At 37.7% G+C, this 22,639-nt stretch overlaps 2 protein-coding genes across 2 annotated transcripts; both read right to left on the bottom strand.

Annotated features, from left to right (window-relative positions):
- Nucleotides 1–1,361: 1,361 nt before the first annotated feature.
- Nucleotides 1,362–14,839, bottom strand: LOC128225051 (uncharacterized). Its single transcript, XM_052935062.1, has 3 exons — nt 14,249–14,839; nt 5,443–5,604; nt 1,362–2,677 (listed from the first exon to the last, which is right to left on the bottom strand). The coding sequence occupies exons 1-3, from the start codon at nt 14,469–14,471 to the stop codon at nt 1,806–1,808; spliced, it is 1,257 nt and encodes a 418-aa protein (XP_052791022.1). The 5' UTR covers nt 14,472–14,839; the 3' UTR covers nt 1,362–1,805.
- Nucleotides 14,840–15,954: 1,115 nt separating this feature from the next.
- LOC128216478 (uncharacterized) lies at nt 15,955–21,085 on the bottom strand. The gene is made up of 4 exons (XM_052923056.1): nt 20,655–21,085; nt 18,527–19,264; nt 17,592–18,428; nt 15,955–17,446 (listed from the first exon to the last, which is right to left on the bottom strand). Exons 1-4 carry the CDS (start codon nt 21,083–21,085, stop codon nt 15,955–15,957), a joined length of 3,498 nt encoding a protein of 1,165 aa, XP_052779016.1.
- Nucleotides 21,086–22,639: the final 1,554 nt, after the last annotated feature.

Genomic DNA, 22,639 nt, shown 5'->3' with positions numbered 1-22,639 from the left:
ATTCGAGCATCTTATATTTGAACACGTAATATTAAGTGTCAATGAAGTATTTTGTCGACAGGAAATGTTTATGTGTAGTTCACGTACACTGTTGTCAGATAGGCGTCATAAAACGATACCTCCAGGTTTTGCGTCGACTACAAACACTGGTTATGTTTCATTTATAGACAAATATTCCGACTCCATACCAAATTATTCACTAATGGTTAGCGATATTTCCCTCTGTTGTGTGTGTTTATTTTCGTTTTCAATGATTGTCGGTGTATCGGTCGACAATATTACTATTAAATATATCATATATATATATATCTAGTCCACTTAGAATCCAAACATTTGGACCCAGTAAACTGCACATTGAAGTGCCCTCTGAACGTGTTCATCCAATCCATTATACGAAGCAATGCGATAACGTTCAATTAACGAAACCTCACTTCTGATGGGCACTCATTTGTTGCATTACGGAGAGGTATTTTTTATCAAAAATGCTAGACATGTTTATTGCATTGTTTTTCCCAAACGACTCTTTAAGAGCATGCTTTACTTATTTTTTTAACGAGATGTGGAGAGAAGAAAACAGATTATGTTTATCAGCATGTTTAATAATGCAAAGATAACTACAGATACAAGTCCAGTAGTTTAAAATTCAAATGTAAAACCTGCTTACAGATCCAAAGCAAGGGCCAAAACGACAATGAACTAGAGACACAGACGACAATGAACTAGAGACACAGACGACAATGAACTAGAGACACAAACGACAATGAACTAGAGACACAGACGACAATGAACTAGAGACACAGACGACAATGAACTAGAGACACAGACGACAATGAACTAGAGACACAGACGACAATGAACTAGAGACACAAACGACAATGAACTAGAGACACAAACGACAAGAGACACAAACGACAATGAACTAGAGACACAAACGACAATGAACTAGAGACACAGACGACAATGAACTAGAGACACAAACGACAATGAACTAGAGACACAAACGACAATGAACTAGAGACACAAACGACTAGAGACACAAACGACAATGAACTAGAGACATAGACGACAATGAACTAGAGACACAAACGACAATGAACTAGAGACACAAACGACAAGAGACACAAACGACAATGAACTAGAGACACAAACGACAATGAACTAGAGACACAGACGACAATGAACTAGAGACACAAACGACAATGAACTAGAGACACAAACGACAATAAACTAGAGACACAAACGACAATGAACTAGAGACACAAACGACAATGAACTAGAGACACAAACGACAATGAACTAGAGACACAAACGACAATGAACTAGAGACACAAACGACAATGAACTAGAGACATTAACGACAATGAACTAGAGACACAAACGACAATGAACTAGAGACACAGACGACAATGAATTAGATACACAGACGACAATGAACAAGAGACACAGACGACAATGAACTAGAGACACAGACGACAATGAACTAGAGACACAAACGAACAAACACTACACGTGTCCACTGTAGTCTTAAACTAGACCTCACACTTCTTGCCCCGACAAAAATCAATATTTACAAAAACAATCATCTTCATAGAAGCAGTGCACATTCTCAACACACAAACAGGAACGCGCTTTATACTAGAGTAACAATTTTAATATTCATCTAAGCATTATCGTACATGTATACGCATACGTGTAAGATAGTTCATGTTGCAGTTCATGCCTTTTATCTCTGCAACAACAACAAAATAATAGTGGAGTATTGTGTGAGAAAAGCAAACTAATGAGGCACGAAGGCACGAAAGGTCCTAGAAGTCATTATTTCGTTTTGACTCTCTATACAGGATGTCCAAAACAGTCGGTTCACTTGCGGCAGACCTGAGACCGGTGCTTGACCTTGATTCGCTGATTGAGAAGCCAGAAAACGCGCCCTCATTAGCCTCTCTATAAAGAGTACGCCCGCTCGAAAGTCGCAAAGGATCGATGACTTCTTCGGACCGTTTCGATGATCTCAATCGACCCAAATAGTCGTCATCGTCTTTCATGTATTCTGTCACATTAGTTCTGCGAAGAATTGATGGACTGTCGTTAAGTGATCTACGAGACGAATTCAAATTGAGGTTTGAATGGCTTTTAGAAAACCTTAAGTCTGATCCTCTGAAATCAAAGTATGTATCATCTTTCATTTTGCTCGCGCCATACGCTGATCGCGAATTTCCATACAAGGATCTGGACAATGGCGAAGCGAGTGCCGACTGACCTCCGTAGCCACTTCCGGATTTCCTCAAAGCTGATGAATTCAGATTGTATGCCGAACTGGATAAGCTTCCAGCATAGGTGTTCGACCTTCCGAGGACAGGGTTGTTGTAAGACCCAACTCCGTTGCTAATAGGAGGTTCACGAACGCTGCGCTTGAAACTTGACGTGTCTCTGGTTCGAAGAGTCTGTATTGGTACCGCATCTACTTTGTCCAGATTATAACCCCAGCTCTCGTAGTGGTCACGGTAAATGTCCCATTTGTATGTAATAATAGCGTACAAGATGGCACCGACAATGATCAAGATGACAGCTAGGGTTAACAGGAGTAGGCACCATGGAAACACAAAGGAGTTCTTGTGGTCTGTGTAATATTCGTCTGCGATGTAGTACGATATGAACATCGAAATCAGGCCAAGAACTCCTGAAAGAAAGAGATCAATTGTGAAACTTAATTAAATCAATTTCGGTTCCGGGTGAGGGTTGCAATTCAAAACGTTACGCCCCTCTCCTCGTAGCAACAAAACCTGGATTCGCATCTGAATGTTCAATCACATTTTAACTCAGTTCAAACATCAAACTCATGTTTAAAGTTATTTAATTGTATAATACACGCAGGAATTATTTTGATCAATCAAATGTGACGAATTAATTTAACACACCCATAAATAAATAAAAAAAGAAGATTTATCATGAATGTATAAAGAACTAAACATTCCATGGAAACTCAACTTGTAGACATAGCATGCATTACTGAATTCGTTTATAACACATGTCTTCGAGGTTGTTTGTGAAACAGAGCATGATGTGTAACATATTGGAGAGGTATGACTGTTACGTGCAAAGTGACTGATCGGGGCGATTACGTAGGTACATGAACAAAAGAAATATCGGTTATTGTAAAGCAAGGAGTCCCTCAGTGGTCTTTACTATTTCTTAAAGAGAAACTATAATTTTGAATTTGGGTAAATGTGTTCCGTTTGTCCTGACAATGTCTTGTGGTGGTAATTCTAGAATGCTTTGTCATGTGCTTGTTAAAGTGACAGTATTGACTGAGGTTTAAACCCAGCGCTCACTGGTTTGCGCCGACTGTTCAAAACTCCCACGTTTTGTTGATGTTTATAAATTTTAATATGTACCTATCGGTGACTGTATTATGGCCATAAGTCACAGTAGGTTTTGGGTTGTATAGATTGTTATTCCATAACTGACCGCAAATGGCCCTTGACATAACATTGATGGTATCACAGTAGGGTTCCTAACACTATCTGTATATCATGTTTGTTTTTTGCTCTTGGCCTATTGGAGCTGACACTTTTAAAATATGTAATATCTTCCCAAAAGTATGAATAATATTTATTATCTTTTTACTTATATCTAATTTATTTTAAATGTCTGGTTTATGAGACGTTGGTAAGGAAAATTCAGTTGTATGCCCTATTTGATAAAATCCTGTTTAATACAAATAGGAGCTGACAGTTATCGGTAACCTCTTTCATAAAATATGTATAAGTTGTTGTTTTTTTATCATTTTTCAGAATTCAGATGTATGTCACCTCTGTCTGGCACAGTCGGAAGAAGATTAAGAACAAAAAACATTGGTTGGGGTCATTCAATATCGCATGCTCAAACTAGGCTATAAGGTGTTTATTAATGAAAGATAATGTAAAAGATGATACAAAGCCATTTTACTGGGCTATTAAATAAACATTGAGTTCCTACCAGTCAAGAGACTAGCTTATCTAATAAACTATATATTACATTAATTTATCCATAGTGAACTAAAAGTGCAAATTCAAAGGAAGTGCAAAATCCTACTAAATGCCACTAACGAATTATTTTGTTTCGTCCATGATATAAATTTGTCTCATTTCCCCCGAGATTAACTCTCCGGAAAAAAGACATAAAGAATCCATTTTTTAATTACATTGAACTGACAAGAAAGTAAAACACAAGTCAAGAAATACGCATAAATTTGTGTTTATACTGACATATGAACGAACAGATATGTACTTAAAATTATGACGGTCCATTAGGGATTGAAAGGTACATGTTCTTGGTGTCAATTATAATTAATATCAGCAAATAATTGCTTAAAAATACTTTTCTAAATTTTCAAAGTTTCTTCAAATGTTCATTTCTGTGATAGAAAAAAAATGTTATCGACATCTACATTTTTCATTTTTTAAATCATGAATGATCCGACCGGTTTACATTTTTTTTTGCTACAGACAAAAATAGTCCAAAAATAAAATCACTTTTTAACGCAAATTTGAAACGCTTATGACAACAATACATTATACAAATAATAAATTAACGCTTTTCAGCATATTGATTAAAAAATACGTGGTCTGCTGACACAATTTATACAAACGTTTGTATACGCTATTTTCATTAATGCGTGATGATTCGAAATCTGAACGTTTTGAAGATGTTGCGTACATTGGAAAATATCCACAAAGGCACAATTGCCAAATGACCTTTCATTAAAGGAATGGAAGTTGAGCTGTAAATATTAGTAGTTGAAAAGAACTATACGCATGTTAAATGTCAATGTCACTTGAATGTATTAATACTCGCGGGCCAGAAAGCCAAACAAATACTTCAGAGACATATATCGTTACACATGTAATAACACATGTATCAACATAACGCTATTAATAAATGTTTCGGAAACCGCATAGGCTAGATTAGTTTTAACCTTTCCGGGTGGTTTAAACTATTTTGTAACCGCCTTACTTCATACGTGTATAAAATATTATCCGACCCGAACAATGAAGTTGAATAATATTAAACATATATTCCAATGGTTGTTTAGATAATGGTGTATCCACTAATGTAATTTAATAGTGATTTAATAATTTAGTAAGCATACGTAATGCCAACTTTAACATTTTACACATGAATGTTTTGGCAATTTACTTTTTTTGCAATTCTATAACGGCCATTTATTTATCTGTATCAAAAACGTAGTCTTTTTCATTTAACAGATTAAGGGGAACATGTTGATTGTGCAAATGCATTTTTTTCTCTGGGTTATAAGTAAAATGCTACGTTAAGTTGAAAACCGTTGTCAAACAGGACAGTCATATTTCAAAAGAATTGTAGTTTTATACGAGGAAACACATTATACTGTGATGTATGAATAAACATTAAAATAGCAAGTAGCAAGTAGCAAGAATAACGGACCTGTGAATGCGAGGAGCAGGATGCAGGCAAGGAGGATTTTGCGGGCCTTCCATGTGAGTGCCTTTCGGCTACACTTGCAGGTCAGCAGCTCCAACAGCGCCATGGCACACACACCGAACACCAAGGCTATCGTTGTCAGCACCGGTACAACGATGATCTCCACTGAAAAAAAGTTGATTGTTTACAATTACATGTACTTCCATAACCATAAATGCTCGACCAACGATAACGCACGCACTGACGCCGAGGTGAATAGAATTTCATATTGCTTTCCGTTGAATTGAAATGCCGAAATAAGAATATATAGTGCCTTTATACTTTCCTAAATACCGTCTGATCCATTCGCGGTTTTGCATGCAAAGTAACATTACAGTCGTCACAACAGTCCTCAACTTTACAGACACAATGCTGCGATGTTAGTTATTTCGTCTACAATTATCATGGCTTTAAAACATTTCTGTTCAATATCTCGCGCGGACTTGAAGAGTGCGCACTCAACAATTTTTAACAAAAGTATGCAATTACTGCCTAGTTTTTCTTGCATTTACTAAAGATCAAAATAATGTGGCTACGATCACCTTATAAGTTTCTTAAGAGTCCACACATATCGGAAGTTATTTCCGCATACGTCTTCTTATATCTTCCTAATCCAGACAAATTGGTTTAGCAAATCACCGGCAACTTAATTTGCAAATTTGAAAAACTCCTAATATAAAAAGGTAATCAGTGATAACTACCATCTTACCTATCTCAACTTTTTCTGAACATTATAATGTAAGAACTAATGATAATCTTACAACGTTAAACAGGAGATTAGAATATTTGAAGGATAGAGTAAAATAATGAGACGATAAGTGTTTTCAGATGCATTACCGGGAAAACTATTTTTTTTTGTCCAAAAACATGAGAGAGTCAGTTTAATTCACTGACGGCTGTTGGTAACACACTTGACTGTCAATTAATATTTGTCCATTTTATGTATGGAAAGACCATTGCCCAATACCGTTTTCATTTAAATCAAGTATGCTCTTAGCGACAAACCTAACATACATTATTTTGTTAAATAAGTATGGTGTGATGAATTAAAGAATCAGTTTAGATCGGTCATTATATCTAAATTACCTGTGTTTAATACATTAACAGAAAACAAAATATACGAAATAGATCCGATATTGATACATTGTAATATGATAAATAACTTTACTTTTGAAGTTTGAAGTGTTGCTGATCCCTTGTTTAACAACATAATATTTAAAATGAGCAAAATGATTTTGTAAATGATAGTGATGGTAATAATTAACAGTGGTTTGACAGCGATTGTATAACGGCTAAGAGCGATTACACGGATGCTATAAAACACGTACAATCATTGTAAAACACGCGAAAATAGATTCGAAAATAAAATGAATGTATGTGCTTTGAAAAAAGTGTACAATGGGCTTGTTAAACGCAAACGTATTTAAATTTTATAAAACCGCGCAATGTAAACGTCTTGAAAAGATTCATTTTTCTAAACCTTAGATCTTTTGGAAATTCTTTAAAGGTGCAAAACAAGGCAAAAGTAATGACATTACATTCGAAGACTTTTCTAAATATTTTGCTGAATTAAATAATGATAACAACATTGATGAAGCTGAGACGTTTGCTAGAAATAACAATTTTAACAATACATGTGGTTTTGATCTATCTTAAGATGCTGATATTACAGTAAATGAAATAAAGACCGCTGTCAAATTGCTAAAAAGAAATAAATCTAGCGGTTCAGATATGTTGTTAAACGAAAATTTTATAGATTCTATCGTTAGGAATTAAATGTTATGTCGGATTCGCAGTTTAGATTCCTAAAATGGTTTCCTATTTCAAAGCATGTATACATGCATTTTCTTCTAAAACAATGACATATTAACTGTTTGAATGCACAAATTAACACTTTGAAGCAATAAAATATCTGTAAAATATAGAATTGCTCTTACTCGTATGATAATTGGTATAATATCCTCATCCTCATATACATATGTGTATGTGTATTTATATGCATTTTCTCATGACAACTATTTCTATTTGTATTCAACCTACATCGGTTCTGTATTATGTGACTTGTTGAATTCATATTTGTAAATGTGTTTGATATTATTTGACTATGATGGTAAATGTCTAATAAAATTATGTACTGTTCTGTTCTGTTAATATGCCAATGAACAGTATCTGCACAAAACATCAACATAATGCTGCTGTATATAAAATGGGTTTTTAGATGTGTGGCTCCATCCCGAAAAATACGAACCAAACACCTTTATATGTCTTTTTAAGCAACGTCTTATTGACGTGTTTTTACATAAGTGGAGGGGAGATATCAACACAAGCTCTAAACTAATTCCTGTGTTCAGCCACCTGCACAATGAATTTGGAATGGCCGATTATTTAAATATGTTGTTTAACAAAACTAATAGGAAATGCTTAACTAGATTACGGATGTCATCTCATAATCTGTTTATTGAAACTAAAAGATATGGTCCTAATAGAACTCCAAGAAATGAACGTTTTTGTACATTGTGTGACTTACATGAACTAGAGGATGAATTCCACTTTGTCATTAAGTGTAGTTGTTATAATGATATACGCAACCAATTTTTGAAAAAGTACTATTATTGTCGTCCAAATATGTTCAAGTTTATTGAACTAATTAACAACCAAAATAAGACAATTATTGTGAATTTGTGCAAATATTTATTGCAGGCTAATAACAGAAGGACTCTTTTAATTAATGACCGTGTATAATTAAAATATTTTTGCAGTGACTTAAAGTTTATGTTGTTTATATTGTTTAATATAGTAATTATGTTTTCTAAATGTTTTTTTCAAATGAACATTCTCCATATTGCTTTGACATCGTTCCAGATTTTGATTGTTGACCACTGTATTGTTAAATTATATGTAATAATTATTTGTATACTTTGTGTATGACGAGATGCATGAGCATAAGTCTAAATAAAATTCTGTTCTGTTCTGTTCTGTTCTGTATATACATTTTTGACGCAGATACCGATTAGGTCTACAGATTGTGTATGTTTGTCTCCGGTTAAGTCACGTTAATCAGGCAAACAGTTCAAACAGCGTGCCGTGCACTCTTATCCTTGTTCCCAAATAAGCAGATATAGTTTCGCGGGATTAAACTATTGCCAATAGCATTCGTATTTTTATCGTATTAGGATGACTTCTAAATATGCATTGTTATCATGAAAATATATACCTTTAGAAGGCAGTTGTCCTATACAACGGTTTAACCATTACCTCAATGTTCAGAGTCTTAATCAAATCATAAGGCTGTTTAGACACATTAACAATCTACATCCGTTGTCGGAATGAAACTGTTCATTAGCAGAAATGATGGTTTCCACCGGGTTTTGTGGTCCTCTCTTGTTCAGAATCGTTTTATCATAATAAATAATCCCGTTATGTAAAGACCCTACCGTAATGTAGCCAGAAACAAATACATTTTTTTACGCATTATAATTTTCTGAAAAATACTTTAAAACTCACCTGAAATAAATTAAATACAATGTCTTGAGCGACAAGGAAATCTATGACAATGAACACGGAAAATCAAAACATATCTTGCCTTATACTGTAATCCTAAAGATAAAGTTTTTTGTGCCAATCTAATGGGGCAATTTAAAAAGTTACTTGGCAATAAGGTGAGTGCAGGTAAATAAACGGAAGGGAATCATTGCAAACACTCACAAGCGTTTAGTGTTTAACATATTTCTTTGTTTTAACTTTGGCCAGAACTTACAGAATTAAGTGGTCAACAATTTCTTTTGTCTAATTAGAAGGACAGTATTTCTCTAGTTTTCCCACACATTTATTTCAGTAAATCAGCAGTCAGCAGGTATTGATTAATCATGGTAGGTACAAACAGTGGCTGACCCATTTAGCAGCTAGTTTACAGAATAAAATGTGGACCACAAGAAAGCCTGTCAATATGCCCTTACACAAATTAAATGGTTATAAGACTGTGACGCATCAAACCATTTATTTTTGTATGTACATACTAGTAACATTTAACCATTATGTCAAAGTCATGCTACCGACATTTCAGCTTTTGAAGTGAACATAAGTTGTATTGAATTATGTATTTATATTGCAATATAAGAATTATTTCATAAAAACATATCATTATTTTGTGATTTGTAAATTTAAGGCTTCAAGACGTTCCATTGCTCACTCAGCAAAGTTTTAACCTAAAACCTATCTTCACGCTTTTAAGAAATGAATAACTTTTATGTCACAAAATGTTGATAAAATTTGTTCTTGAGAATTCAAAACAAATAATTGGCGAAACCGTTTCGTCGACATTTTATGCTTAAAACATGGACGCACCGTACATCTTTGACATTTTGCTCTTTCATACACCATACAAGGATATATAATGAGAAAACGGGTCCACCATTCGTATCAAATTAGTTAATTGTCCTTAACCAAGTTATGAAGAGATTACATACCAAGTAAACTAATTTATCTGAATGCTGGATACTGGATAGACGGGCAGACAGGAAAACTGGCTCAAGTGTGTAATTATGTCTGTAAGAGTGCGGTCGCAACTATACTTTGATTTGTAAATATTTTTCTTACGAAGGGTATCACACCCAATTGGGGAAACTAATCTATGTTTCACAAGAAATGGCATATCTGGCCTTCTGATATGTTTCATCCAATTTACGCAGCTGATTTTAAATAGGAAATGAGAGACGACGCTGTTTTTCTGTTGCTAACGCAAGAAGTCGAACAATACAAGAACTTCATAAAATATTCAATAGTCAATGGCTGTGATGCCTGTTAGTTAAATCTCGCTGCGCTCGCTCCATTTTCTATAGATCGCCAAAATGAACTCTAAAATATACAAAGGGGTATTTTATTAAATAGTATATTCCAAAAGTATGTACCCATCGCCGGCACCACGGTACCTTATTCCGTTATACTTCCTAAATAGCGTCGTAGTGTATCAGGGGTATCCGGCGATGACCCTGAACCTGCAAACACAGCTATTATCCGGTGTCCTTGAAATATATATATCCGGCGATGACCCTGAACCTGCAAACACAGCTATTATCCGGTGTCCTTGAAATATATATTTCCGGCGATGACCCTGAACCTGCAAACACAGCTATTATCCGGTGTCCTTGAAATATATATTTCCGGCGATGACCCTGAACCTGCAAACACAGCTATTATCCGGTGTCCTTGAAATATATATATCCGGCGATGACCCTGAACCTGCAAACACAGCTATTATCCTGTGTCCTTGAAATATATATATCCGGCGATGACCCTGAACCTGCAAACACAGCTATTATCCGGTGTCCTTGAAATATATATATCCGGCGATGACCCTGAACCTGCAAACACAGCTATTATCCGGTGTCCTTGAAATATATATATCCGGCGATGGCCCTGAACCTGCAAACACAGCTATTATCCGGTGTCCTTGAAATATATATATCCGGCGATGACCCTGAACCTGCAAACACAGCTATTATCCGGTGTCCTTGAAATATATATATCCGGCGATGACCCTGAACCTGCAAACACAGCTATTATCCGGTGTCCTTGAAATATATATATCCGGCGATGACCCTGAACCTGCAAACACAGCTATTATCCGGTGTCCTTGAAATATATATTTCCGGCGATGACCCTGAACCTGCAAACACAGCTATTATCCGGTGTCCTTGAAATATATATATCCGGCGATGACCCTGAACCTGCAAACACAGCTATTATCCGGTGTCCTTGAAATATATATATCCGGCGATGACCCTGAACCTGCAAACACAGCTTTTATCCGGTGTCCTTGAAATATATATATCCGGCGATGACCCTGAACCTGCAAACACAGCTATTATCCGGTGTCCTTGAAATATATATATATATGTGCTTTTAAATCTATTTCAGTTTCAGCGTTTTCCAATTCAATTCCCAAAGACCAACAAGTCAAAATAAATATAAAGATCGAACAAGGTATATGTGTATTTATATATGACAGGGTGATATGTGGTTATAACAAAGAAGCGAATGACCATGTCATAGAGGGTCAAGACAAAAAATCCTTTGTAGAATGCAAAATGGTTGTGTGACAAAGAGGAGAACGTATACTTAACTTGTATCTAAAACACTAGCGGATCCGTCCATTCCTGGACCGCCCCTGTTATAGTTCTAAGATCATACTTAATAAAGCCAGCGAATCTTAGATATTAAGATTTTACACTATATGTTCTAATTGACTTATATCAGAAAAATTACTTGCAGGCAGACAAGAGTGCGTGTCTCCCCTAGTATGAAGAAGCCATGACATACAACAGCATAACACAACAGTACAGATGGCTTTAAAGGATGATCGGAACTATATATTTTACTATAAAATGATCTCCACATCACAAACATCATAAAAAACTATGACATAGAGATCTTGTGTGTCAAGATGAAACATATCTAATAATATTATTTAATAAAAGAAGAAATTACAACCACGATGTATATGAATCAGTTTATAACCGCAGTTACTTGACAACACACTAACATCCAATCCCTGGTGAGGAGCATCTATGATGCTTGGTAAGCAAATCTTATATTACAAAATATGATTGGAATAATGATACTACTGCGCAAAATAATTTGACAAATTTCAAAACTTCCAATTGCTATCTAAAACTTTCTTATAAATAAAACAGAACGCTATTGAAGAAACCAGACAAGATGGTGTTACAGTGCATTAAACTTCAAAATAATGGCTTGTGAGACTTTGTAATGCCTAGCTTTTTGTTGTCTATTTTATTGTTGCAGTTGTCCGGTTTCCTGCTATCTTTATTCATGTTTACTTAAAAAAGATAGCTGTGGCGGTTGGACCTTAAGTTTCTATATAATAGTTCTATGTTTAACAATGGGCGGAGTGAGCGTAGCGAACGAGCCCTTTTTTAATCACTACTGTTTTACTTCAGGTCACCTGACTTAACATACAATCTCATTGGCTGACATGCACTCTATTACCCGCCTTAACAGAAGTGCGTTAGCTAAATTTAGATGTGGAGTGGCGCCATTAAAACTCGAAACAGGCCGCTATGAATCACTCAATGTTGAACAAAGAACCTGTTTTAACTGTCATAACATAGTAGAAGATGAATGTCATGTTTTATTACATTGTCCTTTATATAATAATCTACGGCATTTACTGTTGTTAAAAGTTATTGATATTAATGATAATTTCAATTCATTATCGGATAACGAAAAACTTTCATTCCTTCTTTCAAATGAAACTATCGTTAAACACAGTGCCAACACCTGTCATGATATCCTGAAACTCCGACGTCAGTATCTGTATAACAAGTAATTTAGTGTTTGTATGTTTTATTGCATGTTTTGTACAATAATGATTATTCTCACCTTATTTTTATTACTGAATATTTTAAGTTATATTGTATGTTTTAAAGTTGATACATTTTATTGTTTTTTATTGAGCAAATAGTCCTCATAACTCCATGAGGAGTGGTTTTATACATTATTATTGCATGTTTTATCTGTATTTATCCCATGAATGTATAAAAGTGAGACTTGAATAAATTTTCTGTCTGTCTGTCTGTCTGTCTGCACTTTGGATGTATGTGTGAGTGCTACTAAATGGGAATAAATGGAAATATATCAAATTGCTATTTCTGGTTTAAACTGAAAACACATTAAAACATCATTCGACATTTAATCCGACTGAAAGCTTTGAACAGTTGCCCGAAGTGAGGAATTCTCTTTGGGAAACCGGAGTACAAGTTTAGCTTACAGCTCTAGCTTAAATTCCTCAAAGGCACCTCATTTCACCCACAATATAATCGCATTGTGAATCTATCATTCAAGATTGTGTTTGCCACAGAACAATTGTGCCTACAACACATGCAGACATGCAGACATTTTCACGTTTTCATGTGATATATTCCTAAGCGCTAACCTATTTATTTGAAAGCTGTTTTTGACTACGAGCAAGTTTGATGTTAACCTAAATCTGTTATTTTTCAGGTTCTCTAATCATTTGGTTGCACAATCAAAGAAATGACCCCGATACTTATATATTATATAATAAAATGTGAATTTTTCTGATGTTCCAAAATGGATATGAAACCTAGCTTCCTAGTAGCCCGGTGCCTCGCAACCTCGAACATAATGTTTTCCTCAGAGAATATATACGAGGTTGGAAAACTATGGTGTTGCAGGTGCCGACTTAATTCCGTATCACTTTATCAAAACTGAAATGTCCAAATCACTGACACTTTTTACCTCATCAATGGATGTGCAGCAACAACTATATTGCGGACGAAGTATGTGTGTGATATTTCGTGCTTCGGCATTGTGATTGATTGATTGATTGTCAAATATTTACATCGAAATAGATATGGAGAGGTTCCAACATAAAATATCAAAAGGACACACATGGTGTCAGGTATTTTTCTTTTTACATTAAGCATATTTTAATGGACGAATCACTCTTGTTTGAGTGTCGGCAGTCAATGCTTTTCTCAAATACCGCGGCCTTTTTGAGAATGTGTTTTTTACTAAGTAATATATCAGCATGATCCCTATCAAAATATTTCTTTTAATATCGGAAAGTAGTTTCATTCAAACTTTAAAGTTCATAGGTATTTTCTCCAGTATTCAAGGGCAAGTCATAAGATCAACTGTTCAAAACATTCAATAAGTGGGTAAACATGAAGGTAGACCGACATGTAAAGGACTGAATCAATGTGCTGTTAGAAATAACGATACTTACCATTCCATGTTGGTCCTATGAGCGGAATGTTGTCGTTATTCATGATGACCTGACCAAAGTCACATGAAAGTTGTTTGCAAATAGCCCTGTACCAAAGGCCTTGGTAATGGTTTGCGACACGTCCTTCATGGTGGGAAAGCCAGAACGGGGCTAGCCATGAGAAAAACAGGAGGGAAACTCCAATTGCAGTACACCAGAAGGCGGTGGTTGTTAAGCACGTCATGTTGGGGCGAATTAAAGTTGCATACGTGTATCTATGTCACAAATTTCATTTGTTTGTCTCCTTCGGCATGGTCAATGCAGTTTGTCATACAGCTATTTGTTTTATAAGCATAGTCCATAAAGACAGTATGTAATTATAGTGTCTGCTTAGTTCCTTGAATTATAGAATTGTCAAGTTTGCCTTGAGAAGCATTCAATAACCCCCAAAAGTCAGTTTTCTCTAACACTTTGTTACACATATTATATTATTCACGAAACATTTATGCTGTTTCAAATCACACTTTGGAATTTCCTTCGAAAAAAGCGTTTCACTCCAAACAACACCTATGTCTTGCAAACATGGGTAAATTCAACTCCTTTCAACGAGAATAGTCGGGTTGCCTTAAAAGAAGCCGAATATAAATGTCACCAGGCTATTACACTATAATTTTCAGCAATGACGACATTTGTGCGGTGATGATGTTCCTTAACCACAAGGCGTTTATTCGGTTAGGATTGGGTGAATTATATGGGTTTTCTTTCATAATCATAAAGCATTTAAGTTATTAAGTCAGCCAGTGTTTCGCTGAGCCCACCAGAGCATTTGAGCATGAGGAGTATATTATACGTTCACCTAGTACGCGAGGTGGGCATTGTAACCGATGTTATTTTATTATGTTGATATCATAAAGCTTGTTAGGGTTTTCAAATCTTAAGTGTGTTTTGGTGACGATGAATACAACTTATTTCTTTAATAAATTATTTAATAATACTTTATTGCATGAATGTAAATTCAATTTAACAATCAATACAACATACACAGGTTTACATATAATTTGAGACATATAATTAAATATCAAACATGCAAAGGGATTGGACCACGAGTTATACCAACATCAGTTACGACCCTCTCTCACGCCTTATTTGTCTCTATATGACTCAGTAGAAGAAATCAAACGAAGCCCAAGCCCAAAACTACATTCACTCCATTTTTTGTGGCTTTTCTTGGCTCGGTACTGTATTTAAAAATTATATGTAAACGAAGATAATGCAATACTTGTATTGCACGAGTTTGCGAAATATCAGGCCGACTGGCTAAAGGAATTTGTTCACGTTATTAACGGTTAGATATCGAAGCAAATACTTTGATTTGAAATGTAAACAAAATACTTGTAACAATGATAAACTATGAACATAAGTTCAAATAAGATGTCTTTTATTAACTGTCAAGCGAAGCTCTATTTAAATTTGACTGACTTCTGATTTCTGTTAAAATCAATATCTACAAATTGTTCTGTTCGTAAATAAAAATAAGAAATGTAGGGCGGAAGTATCTGCTGAATGGAGGGCGGAAGTATCTGCTGAATAGAGGGCGGAAGTATCTGCTGAATGGAGGGCGGAAGTATCTGCTGAATAGAGGGCGAAAGTATCTGCTGAATGGAGGGCGGCAGTATATGCTGAATGGAGGGCGGTAGTATCTGCAGAATGGAGGGCGGTATTATCTGCTAAATGGAGGACATTAATATATGTTGAATGGAGGCCGTTAGTATCTTCTGAATGGAGGCCGTTAGTATCTGCTGAATGGAGGCCGTTAATATCTGCTGAATGGAAGACGGTCGTATTTGCTGAGTGGAGGGCGGTGGTATCTGCTGAATGGAGGGCGGAAGTATCTGCTGAATGGAGGACGGCAGTATCTGCTGAATGGAGGGCGGAAGTATCTGCTGAATGGAGGGCGGCAGTATCTGCTGAATGGAGGGCGGTAGTACCTGTTGAATGGTGGGCGGTAGTACCCGCTGAATGGAGAACGGTAGTATCTGCTGAACTGAACTGAGGGCGGTGGTATTTGCTGAGTGGAGGGCGGAAGTACCTGCAGAATGGAGGACGGTAGTATCTGCTGAATGGAGGGCGGTAGTACCTGTTGAATGGTGGGCGGTAGTACCCGCTGAATGGAGAACGGTAGTATCTGCTGAACTGAACTGAAGGCGGTGGTATTTGCTGAGTGGAGGGCGGTAGTATCTCCTGAATGGAGGGCGGTAGTACCTGCTAAATGGATGACGGTAGTATCTGCTGAATGGAGGGCGGTAGTTTATGCTGAATGGCGAGCGGTAGTATCTGCTGAATGGAGGGCGGTAGTATCTGCTGAATGGAGGGCGGTAGTATCTGCTGAATGGCGACCGGTAGTATCTGCTGAATGGCGACCGGTAGGAGTATCTGCTGAATGGAGGGCGGTAGTTTATGCTGAATTGTGGGCGGTAGGAGTATCTGCTGAATGGAGGGCAGTAGTATCTGCTGAATGGAGGGCGGTAGTATCTGCTGAATGGAGGGCGGTAGTATCTGCTGAATGGAGGGCGGTAGTATCTGCTGAATGGAGGGCGGTAGAAGTATCTGCTGAATGGAGGGCGGTAGTACCTGTTGAATGGTGGGCGGTAGTATCTGCTGAATGGCGACCGGTAGTATCTGCTGAATGGAGGACGGCAGTATATGCTGAATGGAGGGCGGTAGTATCTGCTGAATGGAGGGCGGTAGTATCTGCTGAATGGAGGGCGGTAGTATCTGCTGAATGGAGGGCGGTAGTATCTGCTGAATGGAGGGCGGTAGTATCTGCTGAATGGCGACCGGTAGGAGTATCTGCTGAATGGAGGGCGGTAGTATCTGCTGAATGGAAGGCAGTAGTATCTGCTGAATGGAGGGCGGTAGAAGTATCTGCTGAATGGAGGGCTGAAGTATCTGCTGAATGGAGGGCGGTAGAAGTATCTGCTGAATGAAGGGCGGAAGTATCTGCTGAATGGAGGGCGGTAGTATCTGCTAATTTGTGGGCGGTTGTATATGCTGAATGGAGGGCGGTTGTATCTCCTGAAAGGAAGGTGGTAGTATCTGCTGAGTGGAGGGCGGTAGTATCTGCTGAATTGTGGGCGGTAGTATCTGCTGAAAGGAAGTAGGTAGTATCTGCTGAATGGAGGGCGGTAGTATCTGCTGAATTGTGGGCGGTTGTATCTGCTGAAAGGAAGGAGGTAGTATCTGCTGAATGGAGGGCGGTTGTATCTTCTAAAAGGAAGGCGGAAGTATCTGCTGAGTGGAGGGCGGTATTATCTGCTGAATGGAGGGCGGTAGTATCTCCTGAAAGGAAGGCGGTAGTATCTGCTGAGTGGAGGGCGGTTGTATCTGCTGAATGGAGGGCGGTAGTATCCGCATGAATGGAGGGCGGTAGTATCTGCTGAATGGCGAGCGGTAGGAGTATCTGCTGAATGGAGGGCGGTAGTATCTGCTGAATGGAGGGCGGTAGTATCTGCTGAATGGAGGACGGTAGTATCTGCTGAATTGAGGGCGGTAGTATCCGCTGAATGGCGAGCGGTAGGAGTATCTGCTGAATGGAGGGCGGTAGTATCTGCTGAATGGAGGGTGGTAGTATCTGCTGAATTGTGGGCGGTAGGAGTATCTGCTGAATGAAGGGCGGTAGTATCTGCTGAATGGAGGGCGGTAGTATCTGCTGAATGGAGGGCGGTAGTATCTGCTGAATGGAGGGCGGTAGTATCTGCTGAATGGAGGGCGGTAGTATCTGCTGAATTGTGGGCGGTAGGAGTATCTGCTAAATGAAGGGCGGTAGTATCTGCTGAATGGCGACCGGTAGGAGTATCTGCTGAATGAAGGGCGGTAGTATCTGCTGAATGGAGGGCGGTAGTATCTGCTGAATGGAGGGCGGTAGTATCTGCTGAATGGAGGGCGGTAGTATCTGCTGAATGGAGGGCGGTAGTATCTGCTGAATTGTGGGCGGTAGGAGTATCTGCTGAATGGAGGGCGGTAGTATCTGCTGAATGGAGGGCGGTAGTATCTGCTGAATGGAGGGCGGTAGTATCTGCTGAATGGAGGGCGGTAGAAGTATCTGCTGAATGAAGGGCGGAAGTACCTGCAGAATGGAGGGCGGTAGTACCTGCTAAATGGAGGGCGGTAGTATCTGTTGAATGGTGGGCGGTAGTACCCGCTGAATGGAGAACGGTAGTATCTGCTGAACTGAACTGAGGGCGGTGGTATTTGCTGAGTGGAGGACGGTAGTATCTCCTGAATGGAGGGCGGTAGTACCTGCTAAATGGATGACGGTAGTATCTGCTGAATGGAGGGCGGTAGTTTGTGCTGAATTGTGGGCGGTAGGAGTATCTGCTGAATGGAGGGCAGTAGTATCTGCTGAATGGAGGGCGGTAGTATCTGCTGAATGGCGACCGGTAGGAGTATCTGCTGAATGGAGGGCGGTAGTATCTGCTGAATGGAGGGCGGTAGTATCTGCTGAATGGCGAGCGGTAGGAGTATCTGCTGAATGGAGGGCGGTAGTATCTGCTGAATGGAGGGCGGTAGTATCTGCTGAATGGAGGGCGGTAGTATCTGCTGAATGGCGAGCGGTAGGAGTATCTGCTGAATGGAGGGCAGTAGTATCTGCTGAATGGAGGGCAGTAGTATCTGCTGAATGGAGGGCGGTAGTATCTGCTGAATGGAGGGCAGTAGTATCTGCTGAATGGAGGGCAGTAGTATCTGCTGAATGGAGGGCGGTAGAAGTATCTGCTGAATGGAGGGCGGTAGTATCTGCTGAATGGAGGGCGGTAGTATCTGCTGAATGGAGGGCGGTAGTATCTGCTGAATGGAGGGCGGTAGTATCTGCTGAATGGAGGGCGGTAGTATCTGCTGAATGGAGGGCGGAAGTATCTGCTGAATGGAGGGCGGTAGTATCTGCTGAATGGAGGGCGGTAGTATCTGCTGAATGGAGGGCGGTAGTATCTGCTGAATAGAGGGCGGTAGTATATGCTGAATAGAGGGCGGTAGTATATGCTGAATGGAGAAACAAAGCCATTTTATAATGACAGTCCTTTTTAGAAACATTTTGGCTAAGAATTATTACAAAACAATCTTTGATTAAATAAATTGATGCTGTTGTATACTGTTAAAACCTGACCAATCGAAATACCTTTGGGAAAACCAGTATTTTCGTTTATATGACTTGAATAACCAACGTGGGGATTTATTGCATCTCTAGATTTGAGACAAATTTGCCCCCAAGAATAAAATTACTCCCGTGAATTGTTTGCTTTAATATTTACATATTTTGCCCCGTCCTATAAACGCGACAAAAGTATACTTATCTACTTCTTATTATATACGTGTGATATACTCAAATGTTGTATGAGCATTGTGTTGCAAGTTGAACAGTCTTGTATCGGGGGGCTAATAATAAAAGGTACTAAAAACCTTCTATAATTATTTTAATGTTGCGTGTTATCTTCTGTTAATAATCCCTTGCAGTATTTGGCATTACAGTTCACTGTTACTGCTTCTTTATTTTTAATCATTTCTGAAATGGACATGTTCTCATTAAAGTTTACACTATATCAGTATAATATGTATTCAACTTTTATTTTCGGATTCAACTCATAGAATACGATAATAAATTATATGACTATATTTGCTTCAGAAATAAGACGTCAAGACGATATGCGTTTTGTTCTTTAAAACACAGAAAATAACATATTCTATATGAAAAATATAAATAAAATATGTTTTGTTGCAAGCAAATAAAATAGTTTCAAGTATGCGCACAGAATAGTAAAGCTGCCACTATTGTCTTGTAAATGCACAGCACACGCCCACAATGTACAGCAATCAGTGACACATGATTTATTACCTTGTTTTGAACATTAGATAACTGTCAATAATAAGTATGCATTATATATTATCAATACATGTGTGGTTTCACTTGACAGAACAACCAGATATAACAGTTTTAAACCCACTTGTATCTATAAAGCATTGTCTTTTGTTCCTGTTGACCGTGGAACGCAACAAATTCTTGCAAACACTTCTGCATGGAGTATGTCGACTTTTTGCCCGACTATTTTCAAGCCTTTGAAGGTGAGCAGCTATTCGAAGTGATTCAAATTCAACAACCAAATTTTCCGGACCAGTATAACGCGGACTTGTCGTTGGTATTTTGGCGTGAGATTTTACTTCTAAGACAGTCGACGGTCTCTGCGACAGAGAAACGAGACTTTCATCAGTCAACACTTGACAACTTTCCATTCGTTTGTAATCATTTGTCCTTCTTCCTAATCTAAAATTTGAAGACTGTTTCCTTATACGTGGTTTACAGGATGTAGTTCTTGCATTAGTAGCTATATCACACGAGCGATTCGCAGCCTTTCCCAAAGTACCTGCAGAAACCAACCGAGCATTCTTGAGCTGAACATACTCGCGACTGCTTTTCAAACAGCAAGAGTGTGTGTAGCTTTCTCCATCTCTTTCTTTCACTTGAACAAATTCGTTGCTTTTCACGTCAACTGTGGTGTTTCGTATTTGTATTTCGGAAGCTGGAGAAAGTGGTGTTAATAAACCTCTATTGACGGTGTTTGTTTGCAATACTATAGTGTGACTTTTGTCTTTTTCTTTCTGTTCTTTATATTGAGTGTCTATATAAAGCTTCTCCTCTTCCAAGAGTGATATATTCCATTCCTCGAATTTCTCCCCAATGTCACTCTCTTCACTAGAATCAGTAATATTAGCCAATTCACTCTCTGAATTGTCGTAGACGTCGTCATCGCTGAATGTGTCGCCTTGGAAGTCTTCAACAAAAGGCGATTCATCTACTTGCTTAAACATTACGTCGCTTTTCGGCAAAACTTGTTTCGCTTTCTTTTTCCATTTAAATGCGCTCTTTTTCTTGAGTTTGACTTTTTCTGTGGTCGGGCTTTTTTTCTTTTGTTGCCGACTTCTTTTCGAGCTTTTACCCCTGTCTGCTTGAAACAGATTTGTCAAATTGGCCTTAGTGGATGTGATCGCTGGAAAATTCACACTGTCGTCTGCCTTTGTACGTCTTGCCCAGCGTTGATAAAACTTCGGTTTAACATCCAGAGAAATATCCAGTTCATAGTCTTGCAAATTCGCTCTAGTACCTCCTGTACTTTGTCTTGATATAAAATCCCGTCTTGTTAGTGAAAATCTACGCAATGTTGTCTTGGAACTAGGTCCTAAATCCGTATGTCGCCTTTGTAGGAAAGGTAAGTTTCCACACATACGTCTTCCATTCGAAAAGAAAACTTTTTCGGGATTTACAATGTGTTTATCTTTCTCCGATTGTTCAATAAACTGTAAACAGCCCTTATTTGTATGCATATTCATTCAAACAATTATTTCCATTTTTTTCATGTTAAAGAACGTTCAAACAAAATGAGCAATTTTTGAGGCGTAAATATTTAAATATTTCGACGTATTATATTTTGGATCACCTTGAACTGACTTTAACTGAAAATCTGTGTCAATTGTGTTTCTTTTAATTACAGATGTATCCCATGAAGCAGCAAGTCTATAACTTTCTGTTTTACTGCAAGACTGCACAGATCTATATATCATGGTTAGTACTCTTATTCCATACCATGGTACCTGTTTTTCTCGAGTCACCTTACTATGTTTAAGACCTTGTGATAACCAAGCATTGGTTACAAACCTTTTCTCTCAATCAAACGCAGATAACATGGCATTAGCGACAATGTTTTCAACGCCTCTGTCATTACCTATTAATTCGTCGTTTGGTAGTGTTGTATTCACATTGAATATTCTACTTTTTCTCTTATTTATAACATTAATTCTACTTTAATTGCGTTTATTAAACACGTAATTTATATGCATGAAGATGGTTGCAGAAAAGAAAGGTCAAGAGCTAAGTATTAATGTTTTCGCATACAACTGAATTATTATAAGAAAGGGAAAAAGGTAGATGTGGCGGACTTATTTACGTTTTTCAAGGGGTTAAAGGCCAAAATAAGCTGCATTTTTTTATAAAGTCAAATTTGAAAATGTTCTAAACGTTTTGATTACACATTTAGGTGCTTAGTTCAGACATATGAAAGTTTTCAATATAATGAGAAGAAAATAAACATTAATAATAAAATATCACCGGCACAGGTACTCGATGTCTGCAGTTGAGGGACCATAACCATTGCACCATTGTAGAGGTAGAACGTCTGGTAATTGCTAAAAAATATCATGTCCTCAAATCTTTCTTTTCTTTTAAGCATTTCGCTGTTTGCTGTGATTTTTCGTATTTTCACTATTCTTACAGATATTTACAGATTTTAATTCCCACGTTGCTTAAAAAAATAACTTAGCGTTCGCTATGCCGTGTTGACGTGGCGTTTCTCGCACAACTTGGCATAA

Source organism: Mya arenaria, chromosome 2, assembly GCF_026914265.1.
Source record: "Mya arenaria isolate MELC-2E11 chromosome 2, ASM2691426v1".
In the NCBI taxonomy this organism is placed as follows: domain Eukaryota; kingdom Metazoa; phylum Mollusca; class Bivalvia; order Myida; family Myidae; genus Mya; species Mya arenaria.
Note: the sequence above shows the minus strand (reverse complement) of the source record. Positions and strands in the feature narration are given on the sequence as shown.